Source organism: Myxocyprinus asiaticus, chromosome 46 (assembly GCF_019703515.2).
Source record: "Myxocyprinus asiaticus isolate MX2 ecotype Aquarium Trade chromosome 46, UBuf_Myxa_2, whole genome shotgun sequence".
NCBI classification, from domain to species: domain Eukaryota; kingdom Metazoa; phylum Chordata; class Actinopteri; order Cypriniformes; family Catostomidae; genus Myxocyprinus; species Myxocyprinus asiaticus.
This window is the reverse complement of record NC_059389.1, coordinates 18381393-18398811: the sequence shown is the minus strand read 5'-3', so window position 1 is coordinate 18398811 and position 17419 is coordinate 18381393. Positions and strand designations below refer to the sequence as shown.

Genomic DNA, 17419 nt, shown 5'->3' with positions numbered 1-17419 from the left:
TCTCCAGTTTCACTTTAACATTCAAAATGTAACAGAACGTGAAAGGGAAAGTGAAACTGAAGATTTATAGTAAAAAAGGCCGTAAATATTAAACTGTTTCTCACCCACACCTATCATATCACTTCTGAAGACATATATTAAACCACTGCAATCATATGGATTACTTTTATGTGGCCTTTATGTGATGTTTGGAGCTTCAAAGGTCTGGTCACCATTCAGTTGCATTGTAAAGACCTACAGAGCTTAGATATTCTTCTAAAAATCTTTGTTTGTGTTCTTCAGAAGAAAGTCATAAACATCTGGGATGGCATAAGGGTGAGTAAATTATGAAAGAATTTTCATTTTTGGGTGAACTATCCCTTTAAGTAATTTTTCTGTAAACATTTTGATGTCTGTTGAACATTCATTAGCGCTATGAGATAAGTTTTCATTGTTTAGCACTGTGAACAAGCTTCTCTCATAGCTCCGTTAACTCATGAGCAACCTATTACACTGAAAAATGACTTAAATTGCAGGTTGTTTTTCATCAAAATCTATTGTATGCTTTCAGAAGACTTGGAATAAGATGAACACGTGGCATTGACTACTTGTATTATACTTTTGGGTGAACTATTTCTTTAAGATTTTCTTTTTCCACCATAGAATTAAAGGAAATAAAGTTTTTAAGATTGCTTTTTTATTTTCTTTCAGACAGAGAGGAAGATGTTGGACCTTCTCAAACAGGTAAAGAAAAGATTCTACAGTTAATGCAAAGTAGTTTTCTGATTTCTTTAATTAGAAAATCTAATTAAAGTATTCTTTCCATATTACTTCAGTACTACCGTCAGATTGGGTGGGAGTGTTGCTTTTAAGTTGCATTTTAATCTAGCATGTTATGGCGGGTTACCAGGGTATTGCTATGTGGTTTCTAAGGTGTTTTAGTGTCTTGTTATGCAGTTGCTAGGAGTGTTGGTCTTTTCATGAGTAAAAGTGCTGATATTTTAACATGTCTATAATGATGTGTTCAGTTCGGACGTGTGAACACAGCTTGCAACTGGTCACACTCGCCCAGGTGAAAAACTCCACACCCCCCCTGGTGTGTCATGTTCGAGCCCAGGTGAAGACATACCAGCCGCAGCAGCTGTATCAGTGCCTGAAGCTCTTCTGCTCAAAGTGTAAAACTATGTGAGTGTGACCCTTACTGCACCTTCTTTCACCTCCCATTATTACATGAATGGAACATTTTTTAATTTATATTCAGTGCAAATATGATTTAAAGCACAATTTAAAAACAAAGTGGATTATATCAGTACTAATTCAAGGGGAGACCTTAATTTGAAAATGGGTCTCAATGGGGCATTTCTGTGTAATGATGCTTGATGTCCTTGATCTTGTAGATTTGTTTAAATGTTTTGTTTACCACCTGAGACCCGTTCTTTGTACGCCACTTAATACATCTGAGATAATATGACATATACCAGATCTTCTTATCTTGATAATTCCTCTATAGCAAATTCTGTTCTTCAAACTTGCCGCGGATTTGATTTGAATAACTAGATTGAGTTTCTCAGATAATTGTGCATTCCTGTGTTTACTAAAAATGGCACATGTATTGATACTCAAAACCATGATCAACAATGTAGCGATTGGTTGGCAACAAGACAGAGTAATGTAATGATGTCATAAACTTTAGTAAAAAATATATGAATATCAAATGAATCATAATACACTGCCTGGCCAAAAAAAAAAAAAAGTTGCCGTTTGGATTTAAATAAGCAGATACTTAAGAGCCTATGATTGGATCATTATTGCAGTGATTAATCTGTTTCAGCTGGCAACAATTCTTTTAACCCTAACTGATGCAGTGAGTAGCTTCTCATTTCTTAAACAACCATGTCGGAAGACGTATCCCGTGGTCCTGTAAAAGACGTTACTGTGTTTCAGAAGGGGAAAATTATTGGCCTGCATAAAGCAAAGAAAACAACTAAGGATATTGCTGAAATCACTGGAATTGGGTTAAGAACTGTCCAATGCATTATTAAAACCTGGAAGGATAGTGGTGAATCGTCAGCTTCGCGGAAAAAATGTGATCAGTAAAAAATCTTGAATGATCGTGATCAGAGATCACTAAAACGCTTGAAGTCACATTGTAAAAAATTAACAGAAGAACTCACGGCTATGTTTAATAGTGAAAGTAAGAGCATTTCCACACACACAATGCGATGAGAACTTACAGGATTTGGACTAAACAGATGTGTGGCCACACGAAAGTCACTTTTTAGTGATGCTAATCGGAAAAAACTACTTCAATTTGCTAGGGAGCATAAAGATTTGACTGTGGAGCAATGGAAAAAGGTCATGTGGTCTGATGAGTCCAGATTTACCCTTTCTCAAAGTGATGGGCGCGTCAGGGTAAGAAGGGAAGCGCATGAAGCAATGCACCCGTCATGCATAGTGCCCACTGTACAAGCCTCTGGAGGCAGTGTTATGATCTGGGGTTCCTTCATTTGATCAGGTCTAGGCTTAGCAACGTTATGCGGCAATAAAATGAAGCCAGCTGACTACCTTAATGTACTGAATGACAAGTTATCCCATCAATGGATTTTTTCTTCCCTGACGGCACGGGCATATTCCAGGACGACAATGCCAAGATGCATCGGGCTCAAATTGTGAAAGAGTGGTTCAGGGAGCATGAGGAATCATTTTCACACTTGAATTGTCCACCACAGAGTCCTGACCTTAACCCCACTGAAAGTCTTTGGGACTCTACCGTCATCAATACAAGATCTCGGCCAAAGATTAATGCAACTCTGGACGGAAATAAATGTTGTGACATTGCATATGGTTGTCGAAACAATGCCACAATGAATGCACACCGTAATCAAAGCTAAAGGCAGTCCAACGATTATTAGAATATGCAACTTTTTTTGGCAATGCAGTGTATGTATTTATTTATCATCGCTCACAGGTGAAGCGAATAACGTTGATCATCTCCTAACAAGGCCACATGTCAAGGTCTGGATAGATCTGAAGGTAAGCAAACAATCAGTTCTCATAGTCAACGTGTTGAATGCAGGAGAAATTGGCAGGAGTAAAGACCTGAGCGACTTTGACAAGGGCCAAATTGTTATGGCCAGATGACTGGGTCAGAGCATCTCTGAAACAGCAAGGCTTGTGGGGTGCTCCCGGTCAGCAGTGGTGAGTATCTACTGACAGTGGTCCAAGGAGGGACAAACCGCAAACAGGCAACAGGGTATTGGGCGCCCAAGGCTCATCGATGCGCGAGGGCAACGAAGGCTATCCCATCTGATCCGAACCGACAGAAGATGTACTGTGGCACAAGTCGCAGAAAATATTTAATTATGGTTACGGGAGGAATGTGTCACAACACACAGTGCATCGCAAACTGCTGCGTATGGGGCTGCGTAGCCACAAACCGGTCAGAGTGCCCATGATGACCCCTGTCCACCGTCGAAAGTGCCTACCATGGACATGTGAGCATCAGAACTGGACCTTGGAGCAGTGGAAGAAGGTCGTCTGGTCCAATGAGTCTGGTTGGCGCTGTTTTGGCAGCACGTGGAGGACCAACAGCATATTAGGCATGTGGTCATAATGTTTTTGCTCATCGGTGTATAACATTGTAGATTTTTTATTTCAATGTCATAATCCCTTGTAGATGAACTTCACAAATAATTTAACTGTAATGTGATGTAGGTTGCGCAAAGATATAAATACCCTCTTTAAAGTCTGTGTTCTTATGTGGCTGGAAAACAACAAAAATCATGAGAGATTTAAATTTATGAAAGAGAGCAAGGCACACTTTTGTAACGGCACAATAGACCGTGTTCTTTTACTAAGTTTTCTGCATCTCTTTAGCTGTAGAGGGTGCTAAAAACCAAGGACAATAGAAATAGTTTACCCCAAAATTATAATTCTCTTATCATTTACTCACCCGTATGCTCTCTCAAACTCATATGACTTTGTCTTCTCCAGAACACAAACGAAGATATTTTAATGGAGATATACTGTAAATACGTATCCATACAATGCAAGTCAATGGGGTCCAATCTTTCAAGCTCCAAAAAGCAAATAAAGGCAGAATAAATGTAATCCATACAAATTCAGTGGTTTAATCCATGTCTTTCAAAGGGATCCGATTGGTATTGGGTAAAAAACAGACCAAAATTCCTTTTCACTATAAATCTTGACATCTGCTGTTTACTTGTCACGATCATGATTTGAAGCTCGATTACACTTCCTTGCGCTTGACGCACAAGCAGAGTGCTCTACACGCTGTACATGTGAAAAAGGAGTTACATTTTGGTCTGCGTGGAGACGTATTGATTACCTTTCTACCTCCTTTATGTCCTTTTTGGAGCTTAGAAGGTTTGGACCCCATTGACTTGCATTATATGGATATAAACACATTGTATCTCCATCAAAGTATCTTCGTTTGTGTTCTGCAGAAGGAAAAAAGTAATATTAGTTTGAGACAGCATAAGGGTGAGTTAATGATGATTTTTGGGTGAACTTTTCATCGCCCTCATGTTATTCCAAACCCGTATGACATTCTTTCTTTTTCTTTCTTCATGGAACACAAAAGATGTTAGGCAGGACATTAGGGACTGACAGACTCTGTCACCTTTCACTTTCAGTGCATCTTTTTCTCATACATTGAAAGTGGATGGTAACTGAGACTAACATTCTCCTTAGCATCTTGTGTGTTCCACAGAGGAAAGTCATACAGGTATGGAACAACGTGAGGGTGAGTACATGATGACAATTTTAATTTTTGGCTGAACTATCCCTTTTTATATCTGAATTTGAAATCTGCAAAGTATGAAGTCTACTATCTAAATTCTAATAAAAAATTAATCTGCATTATTTATGTAATAGGAGAGAGGTCCCGGATGACAGCATGATTGGTAAACTCTTCCGAGAATCTGCGAGAGATAACCAACCCTGCCTTGAATTTTGGGCTGCCACTTCTTCTGCAAGATCTACTGAACCAGGCAGAACCATCTCAATGCACATATCTAGTGATATGATTGGGGAAAGCACTCACACCCAGCTCATTTTCGTCCAGGGTTAGTCTGACTGCAAAGAGAAAGTTTTTTTTGGCTTTTTTTGCAAGATAACATTAGTTATATAAAAAAAGAAATGAATAATTTATTAAAGAAATAAATAGTACTTTTGAAACATGTAGAAAATCATAAGCACTCACATGAGATGAAAACTTGTATCAGTAACCTTATAAAAGCTGTTTTATTCTACATGGAAAGGGTCCCCTACATGTTAGAATCACTTGATCAGCTGTATACTACTCGCTTAATCTCATCCCTGTTATTGGACACTTTCACTCATGGAATAAATTAATCTCGGCCAACCATGATAAGTACATTTCTACAATGGCACTGGTAATTGAAAGCTATTGTGTTTGAATGATGCTGCATCCATACCCCTACGTGTCAAATATGACATAAACATAAAAATAACTGAGTGCACCTTTAACGTTTAATGTGAAAAATAGTTCATGTTTCTTTCAAAGTTTTACACCACTATTAACTTGACACAGCATCCTAAAAACACAGTGTTTATGGCGCAAGACACTAAAAACTATTTATGTATTATTTATTGTAATTATTTTAATTATCACATATTAAATTATCCTGGGGGTCCTTTCTCAGCAAATAATGATATTTGTTATAAATTGTATTAATTAACCGGCACAATCGATTTAAAATGTGAATTGATCGACAGCCTTAGTTTTTGATCTTATTGAATACGTTTGCACCACTGAAATGTATAGCATTTTAAATCTATTTATTCCAGTGATTGCTAACTGCTGTAGAAATGGAAAAACACCCCAGATATTACATTTTGTATAAAGTCAAATAAAATATATCATGGAATAATAAATCATTGAATTTGGTCAAAATACTATGTGGGAACCCCATCATTGACAATGATAATGATCAGTGTTGTGTATGCAGGAATGATTCTGGATGAGGTTTGCTTGTTATCACGTGATTATAAAAACCTGATTCCCGTGCGATCAGAGAATGGCAGGATGAACCTGATAGATCTCACAGCTCCCTTCCTCTTCCGTGGAGACAAAAGATATTACGGGTAAGATGACAGGGCTACCTACTTCAACAAACCTCCAGAGACCATTTTTAAACTCCCCTGGCATTCAATGTGAGCGCCTTGTCATGTGTACACATCGTGTTATCATCATATGACATACCCACAGGAAAAATATAGAATCACTTCTATATATAGTTGACATTTATTGTTTGTGTGTGTCTCAGGTGTAAACACTGCTCTCTGCACACATTTGAAAACCCTGTGTTTACTGGAGTGGAGAACTGGGATGAACAGAGAATTGCAGAAGGTATTGTGTCACCAGTAGGATACGGAGCTCATGGTGATACTTGAATCACATCCACAGGTCAGATCGACTCTGATTGGAATATAAAGTTTTAGATCAGGCTGATTTTATGGCCTGTTAAACTGATGTCACTCTTTGGGCGCATTTAACTGGCAGCATTGGACCAAATCTGGCCCATTTAAATTAACCCACATGAGGTTGCCAGTTATTTATCTCCATTTCTCCTATATATATATATATATATATATATATATATATATATATATATATATATATATATATATATATGTATATAGGTATATATTATATATTAGGTTTGTCTGTGTCTCTGTTATACAGCTCTTGGGGTTCAGCTGATGCAGTATGGATTATTAGTCCAATTTGAACTACAGGACCGGACTGACACATTAGAGGCTCTGCTGTGGGAGAACTCTGTGAGTCTAAACATTATACAATATAAGTGACATTTAATTAAAGCAGCCTGAAAATCATTTAGATATTTATGTCTCTTGTGTAAAATTTGATTTTTGACTTTGATAAACTGTTGTTAAATGATTGTAATTATTATTATTTTTAATTATTCATTAACATTTTAAAGGGACAGTTCACCCAAAAATGAGAATGCTCTCATTATTTACTCACCCTCATGCCATCCCAGATGTTTATGACTTTCTTTCTTCTGCAGAACACAAACAAAGATTTTTAGAAGAATATCTCAGCTCTGTAGGTCCATACAATTCATGTAAATTGTGACCAGAACTTTGAAGCTCCAAAGGCACATAAATGCAGCATAAAAGTAATGAACACGACTCCAGTGGTTAAATTCACTGCTGTGTCCGAAACCAGGTACTATCACAGTATGTACTGTATTTGATGAAGGACGCACTTATCTGCTGGCAAAACAGTACGTACTTTTAGGTATGCATGTGAGTAGTGTGAATAGATTTCAGAGATACAGTACTGTGCAAAAGTCTTAGGCACATAAGATGCTTCACAAAAACATTAGTCTTAAGATGGTTATTTATATTTTCAACTTTAGTGTGTCAGTAGGAAATATACATTTTAGACTCCCAAACATTTCTTTTGCAAATAGAATAGAATAGAAGAACAGGGAGCCCTGCTACAGATGGCATGGTCCCCACAGAGCCCCCTTCTGAACATCGAGTCAGTCTGGGATTACACAAAGATACAGAAGCAATTGAGACAGCCTAAATAGAAGAACTGTGGCGAATTCTCCAAGAAGCTTGGGACACCCTATCTGCCAACAACCAAGAAAAACTGTGTCCAGATATACCTATGATAATTGGTGCTGTTTTGAAGGCAAAGTGTTCACACCGAATATTGATTTAGCTTTTTTTATGTTTACTGGACTTTGTATGACGTTAATTGATAAATAAAAACTATTTATGCCGTTATTTTTGAAGACATCCACACTATGCAACATTTTTCCCAAGTGGCTAAAACTTTTGCACAGAACTGTACTTCATCCTGGGATGTTGGCATCTTCTCGTGACCCGAATACATGACTTAATAACAACAACCATGAAAACTATCTGCTTTGGTTTTGTTAAACATACACCATTCAAGCACAAGGAACAATTATCTTGGTATATATAGCTCTTACCGTTGAGAAGGGGCATCTGACTCGCGATTTACCGCCGTTCCTTTAAATCAAGCGCTTTGAATGTGACATCGCCTCAGCTCCCGAGGGATTACGGGGTCGTTAAGTGTCCAGTCGATCCGCACTTCAAAATCTCGCCAGAACTAATAAAAGGGTTCCCACGGTCATGGAAAACCTGGAAATATCAGGGAATTTTAAAATTGCTATTTCCAGGCTTGGAAAAGTCATGGGAATTAATAAAATCTTTAAAGTCATGAAAAAAATCATGGATTTTTTTTATTTTTATATATATATATATATATATATATATATATATATATATATATATATATATATATATATATATATATATATATATAGTTAATATATTTTTAATTATGCTGTCCTAAAATATTTAATCGGGGCGTTACGTTGAACTGGATTAAAAAGACACGGTGAAGAGTTTAAAATATATCATGTCATTTAGAATACCTGAAATTAGAGAGCAAAATATAAAAATACTTTGTATAGATACAGCTGGTTGAAAAGAGTGGGAACCCTGTAGTAGGTCATCTGGGTATTTCTTGCTTACTGCTTCATGAATACTGAGGATTTGGACATACTACTCCACTGGCATACTGTTTTTGGCATACTATATTGTAGAGAAGTATGGATATTTGGATGCAGCGCATATCTTCAGAAGTGATATGATAGGTGTGGGTAAGAAACAGATCAATATTTATGTCATTTTTAATGTCTCTCAATCTCAACTTTCACGTTCTTCTTTTGTTTTTGGTGATTCGCATTCTTCATGCATATCGCCCCGTACTGGCAGGGAGGATCATTTATAGTAAAAAAAATAAATAAAAAAAAAAAGGACTTAAATATTTATCTGTTTCTCACCCACACCTGTCATATCGCTTCTGAAGACATGGATTTAACCACTGGAGTTGTATGGATTACTTTTATGCTGCCTTTATATGCTTTTTGGAGTTTCACATTTTTGGTACCTATTCACTTGCATTGTATAGACCTACAGAGCTGAAATATTCTTCTAAAAATATTAATTTGTGTTCAGCAGAAGAAAGAAAGTCATACACATCTGGGATGGCATGAGGGTGAGTAAATAATGAACTGTCCCTTTAAGTGAGTGTGTGCTAGTTTTTCAAAAGGGTAATAGCACTGCCTGATCAGTAGAGGTTGCTGTTTTCCCTTTTGAAATAGACTTGCATTGCGTGATTGTCTCATGTTTGGCACCTTCTCTATAGGAGAGATTCTTCCATGTTTCTGCTGTCGAGACTTCAGCCAGTCAGGATTTGCAGGACAAGGTTCAGACCATTATGGACACACTTCAGCCACCAGGAAGCAGTATGGGTAAAAATTCACTTCCTACATATAACTTTAATTCCTTGAATTTTTCTGTTTGGAGCTGCTATAACTACACTTTACAACCCTTTTGTGAACCCTTATGTTGTATATTAAAGACAAGGAAGGTGAAATTCAGCATGATAATGATGTTTAACCTTTTTTTCTCTACTGCCCTTGTAGAAGAACGTCCGTGGCTGGATCTTTGCCTATCTGTCTACACTGTACAGGACAACAGCAGAAATAAAGTTTGCTACCAGATCACAAGCACAGAAATGAAAGACTGAGTTAACTTTTGGACATTTTACATTTGGAGAAATTACAGAAGGACACCTACCAGAAATTTCAGAAATGTTTTGTGAAGAAATGTAAATGCATGTTTTATGCCAAAACACCTAATCCCTAAATTCATAGCAAAAAAAAATAAAGTGTATTTCTATATATAAGAGAGCTCTTCAGTATATCCTCTCTTGTTTTCACAGAGTTCACACGGTCATGGTAAAGCTGGAAATATCAGGAATAATGGGGTCATGTATCAGCTCATGGAAATTAATAAAATCTTAATGTAAGTCATGGAAATGTCTATAGAAATATACAGTATATATATTTATAGTTATAGTTACACTAAGCTCTATTTCATCAGCCAGAAATTACTCTTAGTGAGTGCAATTATAAAAAATCATTATCTAGTGATCACAAACGACTGGAAAGGTCATGGAAGTAGTTAACTGGTCAAAAGGTCTGTGAATCATAGCTCTAGCTCTTAATATCAGGACCGAGCTGAGAAGCATGGACAATCTGGTTTGATGCTCGAAACGGGCTGCAGTTCTGCTTCAGTCCGCTAGGTGGCGCATTTCTCTGTGTAGTATGTGTGAGAGCGGCGCCTCCCTGACCGTTCCTGTCACAGGGCTGCCTCAGGAGCGCACGGACGGACATGGATGGCACTCAAGGACTTTCACTTTATCGCTATGCTGGATGCTCTTGGCCTTTACATGTTTTTTTTATTTTTTATTTTCTTCTTCCTGTGATAGGAAGCGCTTGGAAATAAGTTTAAAAGTTCAAACAAGTTTTTTTTTTTTTTTTTTTTTTTTTTTTTTAACTTAATCAGTTAAAACACCGAACGTCTGTGTGAACAAGTGTCAGGATTTACACATAATCTGATTTTCTCACAATTCTGCTGTTCAAATATTATTCCTGGGATTGTAAAATGGAAACTGGAGATCTAATACCAGCGAGTGGGACGAAGCTTGATATTTATTCTACAACCTAATAGTATTGGACATTCTGGATTTGGATTTTTTCGAGGATTTCCTGAGGGCAAAATAATGGAAATACAATTTTTAAGCTTATTTTGTTTGCTGGCCTGTTTTGAACTTTCAGTTCTTACAAATAGTCATAATATGACCGATATAGCGTTAAAAAACAGTTATTTTACACAGAAAGTGCGTAAAATAAGCAATGAGAGACGTGTAATTACCAATAAACTGTATTACGAAACAGGTGAAAAAGGATTACAATATACAGGCGTGACTACATCGCCCGAGACTACGATATCGATAAAAACGATACATGTATCGAGCGAAAATCGCTCCGTGAACGTGAGCAATGAACGAAGGGTACGAAATCGAGGAGCATCGATACAGAACTACGAAAAGTCTCAAAAAATGGACAAACATAGCCATTCTAAATCAATATTGAGACAAACAAATAACGAAAGTCGTATAAAAGTGAGCTATCCCAGACAGAAAAGAGCTGCTGTCAATGAGAGCAAAAGGGATCGATCAGTACCGAAGCCTGAAGCGCAGATCCAGCCTACTGACTTTCCCATAAATTCCTCAACCATCCCTGAATGGGGCACCTCATCTGGAGAAGACTATGAAGAGCTCTTCACCCCGTTCATTCCATTCAATACCCGATCAAGAACCCCAGGGGTCAGGAATCCATTTTACCCATTGACAAGTGAATCGTATGGCGCATATGCTGTCATGTGCATCTCCATTACCCTTTTCGTTGTGGGCATCATTGGGAATATAGCAATCATGTGCATTGTGTGCCACAATTACTACATGAGAAGCATTTCAAACTCCTTGCTGGCCAATCTTGCCCTGTGGGATTTTGTCATCCTCTTTTTCTGCTTGCCACTGGTTATGTTCCATGAACTCACTAAGGATTGGCTCCTTGGGGAATTCTCGTGTAAAATCATTCCCTACATTGAGGTAAACATACTGGATTCAAAGAACCCTGGTTGGTCACTTTGATTGAAATACAGTGCTTTCTATAACTGGTGTCTGATATTCATTTTCAATTATCAATACCCAATAAACAGCTTGAACTGAAAGGAAAAATTTATCCACAATATGTCAAAAAAATACTATTCATTGCTAATATACAGTAGGAGATCTGTAAGGATAAGTTTGACATACTGTAACTTGATTTATGCTTTGATATAGACAGTGAGGATTCCCACAATTCATGTTATGTGTGTAGGTCAGGTTACTCTCATAGGCAGCTTTGTTGTTTTGACCTCCTCACTTATGTAGTGTAAGGGGGAGTGTCTCCTCTGCAGAGACACAAAGAGATAGTGGCGTTGCCCTGGGGCAGCATTCAGATTGTATCGTGTGTTTTTCTGAGGAACTGTCCTGATTGGTGCCATAGCTGTGGATTTAATCTCCTGACACTATTGAGCCCCAGCCTACACCCTTGATTCAGGACAGCACTGCTAACATGATCACAAGCCTGTGGCCTTAAATGATGAGCCCATCCTGTTCATGCACAACCTACAGTAGTCCTTAAGATGTAATTTTATGGTTGTTCATAGGAAGTGGTGATCTCTGCTAAGGAGCTTTAGAATACAGTTCCCTTGTACAGCCCCTGTTTAAAACAGAAAAAGATGACCTTACAGCATATTGAAAAATTGACACCTGTTTTTCAGTTTATTTCATATTGTATTAGTGGCAAATGTCTCTTTAAGGAATAATTCACCAAAAAATGAACAAACTCATCATTTACTCACCCTCATCCCTGCCCAAACTAGGATAACAAACGAAGACATTTTAAATAAGGTGTTTTTGTTTATACAATGTAAGTCAATGGGATCCAAAATCTTCAAGGTCCAAAAAGGACACAAAGGCAGCAGAAAAGTAATCCATACTATTCGAGTAATTTAATCCATGTCCTCTGAAACGATACGATGGCTTTGCGTAAGAGTCAGATAAAAAATTAAGTTCTTATTCTCGAAATTTTGACATCTTGGCATACGTGTCCCTGGCACATTCATGAGAGAAGCTCATTCACACACTTGTTTGCACTTGACGCATGCGTGGAGCGCTGTACACAAAGCTGACACAGAATTTCCAGTATTTTCATGCCAAGATGGGTGATTTTGAAAATGTAGACGCAAGTTAAAATTAGTTTTTATTATATGGTTAACAATAGAAAATGAAAGTGTAACATCTCGATGTATAATGATACAGGGATTGATACCTGGCAACCGCGTGGAGCGTCAGAACATTTCCTTATTGAAGCCTGCACTGTTCCAATCTGGCCGGAAGTGAAGATTTATAGTGAATTAGGATTTACATTTTGATCTGTTTCTAACATGGAGTAAACCACTAGAGTCATATGGATTACTTTTATGGTGCCTTTATGTCCTTTTTGGAGCTTGAAAGTTTTAAGGACAGGAAAATAATAAATTTTTAATGTTTAATTTCTGACTTAATTTCTAAAATTAACTAGATAATTTGCTGACATTAGTGACATTGATATATTGATTGTGTTAGGCTGCAATCAGTATAACTTTTTTGGCTTGTATTTGATGTGACCAAATCAGTTTTACTGGAAATAATTGTTTTGAAGAATCCATGAAATCAAAATTGGAGTTTTGTGGCTTTTAGTCCATGTCCATTAGCTTTGAGGCCATCTATATACTACTGTACTCCTGAAAGAAATTTTTCACAAAATAGATACTTTTTCACCATTAAGCCAAAAAGTTCTTGTTGCGGAACCGTGCCTTTCCGTACTGATCCAGCCTATTTGATACGGTTACTGTTTCTTATTCCATTGTGGTGCTGCAAATTCAGGATTAGATTGGACTGACAGAGCAAGTGACCAATGAGAGTCGCCACTAGGCACGTCATAAAATATCGATATATCGATTAGTCACCATACACAAAAGTTACGATGGAGTTTGTACTTCAAGAATTAACAAAGTAAAGTTGATGAGTTTGCAGGTTAGTGTATGAAACTGGTGTAACTGTGAAAACTGAAAGATTAGAAATTATTATGTATGTAGCTTTGAATTAGTCTCATTCAAGCTGTCAAACCACAAAAAGACATCCTTATAACTGAAAATACATTGTGGAGGCAATATGAAAGATACATTTACACAATATATCGTCCAGTGATGGCTAGAGTAAATAATCTTTGATAATGATTTGAGTCGAATTAAAAAAAACTATATGAGTTGAGCTCTGTGGTGTTGTATAAGTTTGAGCAGCCTCCAGAGACGGCGGTGGCGGTGTTTGTGTACCTTCGTAGAAAATGATTTTTTCTAATTTTAAAATGCACCATGTCGTCCGCCAGATGCGTCCGGTGTGGGACCCCCTTTAATTTATCCTGCTGCTAACACTTTACCTAAGTTGTGTTAAGAAAAATGTCTGAAGAAGAGACAAAGACTATTGTGTAACAAGCAGCCCTATTTATATCTGAAAAAAATGCAGATATATATATATATTGATAATCATCTGGAAAATTTTCTGATTATTGATGCATGAAAAATGCATCGATCACAGGCCTAGTCGCCGCATACTAATGTGTTTCACCAGCATGATTTAGTACAGTTAGCTGATCTGAGAACAGTTTGAAATCCTATGGTAATGAACCGTTAACAAGTGGAAATTCTATTTGAACTGTTTGGCATGATGGTGGAAAAGCTAATTTTTAGTAGGTATACACATTTAAAAGAACAGTCTCTCTTCTGGTAAAATGGACAAAAAACCTCTTGTTTGCAGACGCTTATACAATTTTTTGTCCAATAATATGCTCTCTAGAATAATATTATCCCTTCCCCAATACCATCTGCTGCCAGTTAGCAATAGCAAGGAGCACCTCAGAGTCCATGGCTGTGACATGAACTAACAACAAGCCTTTCGATATGCCTTACTCCGGCTTTCTGTTTCAAAAGGAAATGCATCAACACAGAAAAGAAAACTGCTTGGCAAGACATTTCATGGGGTTTTCGTGCATTTTTTTAAATAAATTGTACACTTCTTTTTAATGACCAAATTTCTTTACATGCCTTTACCTTGCAGGTGGCTTCTTTGGGAGTGACTACATTCACACTTTGTGCATTGTGCATCGACCGTTTCCGTGCAGCGAGCAACGTCCAGATGTACTACGAGATGATCGAGAACTGCAGTTCCACTGCAGCCAAGCTAATGGTGATCTGGCTCGGTGCTCTCCTCCTGGCCTTGCCCGAGCTCCTCATCCGGCAGCTGGTGAAAGAGGAGCATGAGCCTCCGGAGGTGATGCCCTGTGAGCATTGCGTAGTCCGAATCTCCACGGCACTCCCAGACACGCTCTATGTTCTCGGACTCACCTACAACAGCGCTCGCCTTTGGTGGTACTTTGGCTGCTACTTTTGCTTGCCTACCCTCTTCACCATCATAAGCTCGGTGACGACTGCTCACAAGATCCGCAAGGCAGAGCGCTCCAGTGTTCGCGGCAATCGCAAACAGATCCAACTGGAGAGCCAAATGAACTGCATCATCGTAGCTCTGGCCATCCTGTATGGCTTGTGCATCATTCCAGAGAACATTAGCAACATCGTATCCGTGTACATGGCTACGGGGGTGCCACGTCGCACACTGGATATCCTGCATCTGGTAAGTCAGATGATGCTGTTCTGCAAATCGGCGGTTACACCTGTGCTTCTTTTGGTACTTTGTCGGCCTTTCAGTAAAGCATTCCTGGATTGTTGCTGCTGTTGCTTTGAAGAGTGCGGCCCACCAAAGTCCTCCACGGCCACCAGCGATGACAACGATCAGGACGCCACCACTGACCTAGAGCTTTCACCCTACAGCACCGTCCGCAGGGAAGCATCCACCTTCCCGAGAGCGGGAACGCACTGCTGAGCTTGTACCCTACCTAAGGGATACACATTACCCTTGTTTGGTACATTACCAAGAGCTCAGATTTACTGAATAAACCCATCAAGAGAAGTCATTTTCTCTGGCTGCACAATTTTGAGATTTAAGTGTGGTTCTTATTTTAATACTGCCTAATGCTAGGCTGTGTTTTGAAGAAGATGCCACAAACTTGGCATTTTACCTTGGAAGATAGGGATAAGGACAGATGGTCTTAGAGATGCAACTGCCATATTGCTGTTTACAATTAAAAACATATTGTATTGTTTAGTTTGTTGGAAGTTTATAGGAAGTCTAGAGAGATTATCAATTAACTCACATGCATATGTTATAACTGCACAATTTTCTTACCTCTATATTTTTCAGTTGTAAAGAAATAGTTCACCCAAAATTTTGGCTCTCATTTACAGTTCTCGCCCTGTTGACGGCTGAAACCCGTATTGCTTTTTACTTCCATGGAACATAAAAGAAGTGTCTTGTAGATTATCCAAGCTGCTCTTTTCCAGCAACATAAAAGTTTCATTTAAGTAGTACATGCAACTCCTGAGTTACAGTATACTCAGAGTCTTCTGAAGCCATACAGCCTTATCTCCTTTGCACTTGCACATTTTGAAGCTTGTCAAACATTGGTACTCTTGTATTACAGGGGCACTACTAGGATACAATCATTGATATTTAGGTTGTGCAACTGGTTGCCTCTTCACTGGACGGGGTTTGGGGGGCTGTGGATGAGGAGGGGGCATCCCCCTTTATCATTTTGGAATCATCATTTGGTCGGAATTGCCACCCAGCCACAGGTCCCCATAAGGTCTGGGCCATGGTGTGTTGGATGCACCGTGTTTAAATGGGGGAAACAGCAGTTTGGATATTTTGCAATACATCTTTTTCAGTTCTATGCAAGAAAGAAAATCATATGTTTCTAACAACATGCGTAAATGATGATGTAATTTTCATTTTTGGGTGAAGTATTCCTTTAATATGGTAATTTGCGTCTTTTTTTTAAATGTGCTTCTGAGTCTTATGGAAAGTAATATATAGAAAATGGCTGTTCGTAGTGTGTTGCGATGTTATGGAAAGTGGCGATTCTTGTGAATCGGTTAAAAGTTAAGCCTAGCTCCCTTGCTATGTAAGTTTAAAATTCACTCTGTATTTGCTAGCAGAAAAAAAAATGTGTTAAATGTTCTTCAGACTTTGGAAAGCACTGAAGCGTCTGTTGTTTTAGCCAAGACATGTCACTTTAATAAAAAAACAAAACCTGAATGATCTTAATGGCTTATGAGACATTTATTTCAGGCGTCTGGTGAATGTAGCAAAAAAAAATTGGTCCAAGAAAACTTGAGTGTCATCAACTGAAACTAGGTATAGTGATTAAAATGTTGAGTTTTATTGGTATTTTACATTATTATGTGACCTTGTACATGGAGGAATCTAAATTATGATGCTTTGTGCTTTGTGCTGTAGATCTTTTTATACCATAACCAATCAGTTTTTTTTTTAGTTTTTTTTTTTTTATCAATTGCAGTTTCAATCATGGCAAAGGTGTTTGTTATCAGGCCTAAAAGTCATCAATGCCATACAGTACTCTCAAGGAATACAGAGGCTTTTGTCTAAGGCTGTGGCCAGTTCAACATTAGGCATTCATAATACAGCGGGATTCATGATATCATGGACAGAAATGCGGAATGGCTTGGAAGTATGGGGAAAGATGTAGGAAGCCTGTTGTTTGGCTTAACAGGGCAGCTGTTGCTTATAGGCAAACCAGACTGAATCTGCAGACATTTTTCTTGCATTTTCTGTGCTGCTTTGTATTACATCTATATATTAAGGAACTCATTGAAGTGGAAATCAAGTGTCCCAAGATTTTATTCTATTGGTTTAAACAAATTTTAGTACAGGGAGATTTTGACAATTTTATGTCTGAACTGAGATTAATGAGAGACA

General features: G+C 38.0%; 2 protein-coding genes across 9 annotated transcripts in view; both read left to right on the top strand.

Moving 5' to 3' along the window:
* Positions 1-9785, top strand: part of LOC127436336 (protection of telomeres protein 1-like) — a 65438-nt gene extending 55653 nt beyond the window's left edge. For all 7 annotated transcript variants that reach the window (XM_051690435.1, XM_051690432.1, XM_051690431.1 and 4 more), the window contains 8 exons: positions 691-723; positions 1008-1164; positions 4876-5066; positions 5973-6108; positions 6291-6373; positions 6710-6804; positions 9239-9344; positions 9519-9785. In XM_051690435.1, coding sequence (XP_051546395.1) covers positions 691-723; positions 1008-1164; positions 4876-5066; positions 5973-6108; positions 6291-6373; positions 6710-6804; positions 9239-9344; positions 9519-9622 — 905 coding nt within the window. In that variant the 3' untranslated portion in view covers positions 9623-9785. The remainder of the gene's footprint in view (positions 1-690; positions 724-1007; positions 1165-4875; positions 5067-5972; positions 6109-6290; positions 6374-6709; positions 6805-9238; positions 9345-9518) is intronic.
* Positions 9786-9840: 55 nt separating this feature from the next.
* LOC127436340 (prosaposin receptor GPR37-like) lies at positions 9841-16732 on the top strand. Of its 2 annotated transcripts, none has more exons than XM_051690442.1 (2): positions 9841-9900; positions 14645-16732. In XM_051690442.1, exon 2 carries the CDS (start codon positions 14723-14725, stop codon positions 15464-15466), a length of 744 nt encoding a protein of 247 aa, XP_051546402.1. In that variant the 5' UTR covers positions 9841-9900; positions 14645-14722; the 3' UTR covers positions 15467-16732. The 2 variants fall into 2 exon arrangements, with proteins under 2 accessions (XP_051546402.1, XP_051546401.1); XM_051690441.1 differs by lacking the exon at positions 9841-9900 and adding an exon at positions 9988-11551.
* The last annotated feature ends 687 nt before the right edge of the window (positions 16733-17419 follow it).

What these genes read in the sequence shown, in the direction of transcription:
- LOC127436340 (XM_051690441.1), top strand. Translation starts at nt 10,661, where the DNA reads ATGGAAATACAATTTTTAAGCTTATTTTGTTTGCTGGCCTGTTTTGAA. An exon ending in AAATCATTCCCTACATTGAG is followed by an intron (nt 11,552 to 14,644) that starts GTAAACATACTG and finishes TTTACCTTGCAG; the next exon opens with GTGGCTTCTTTGGGAGTGAC.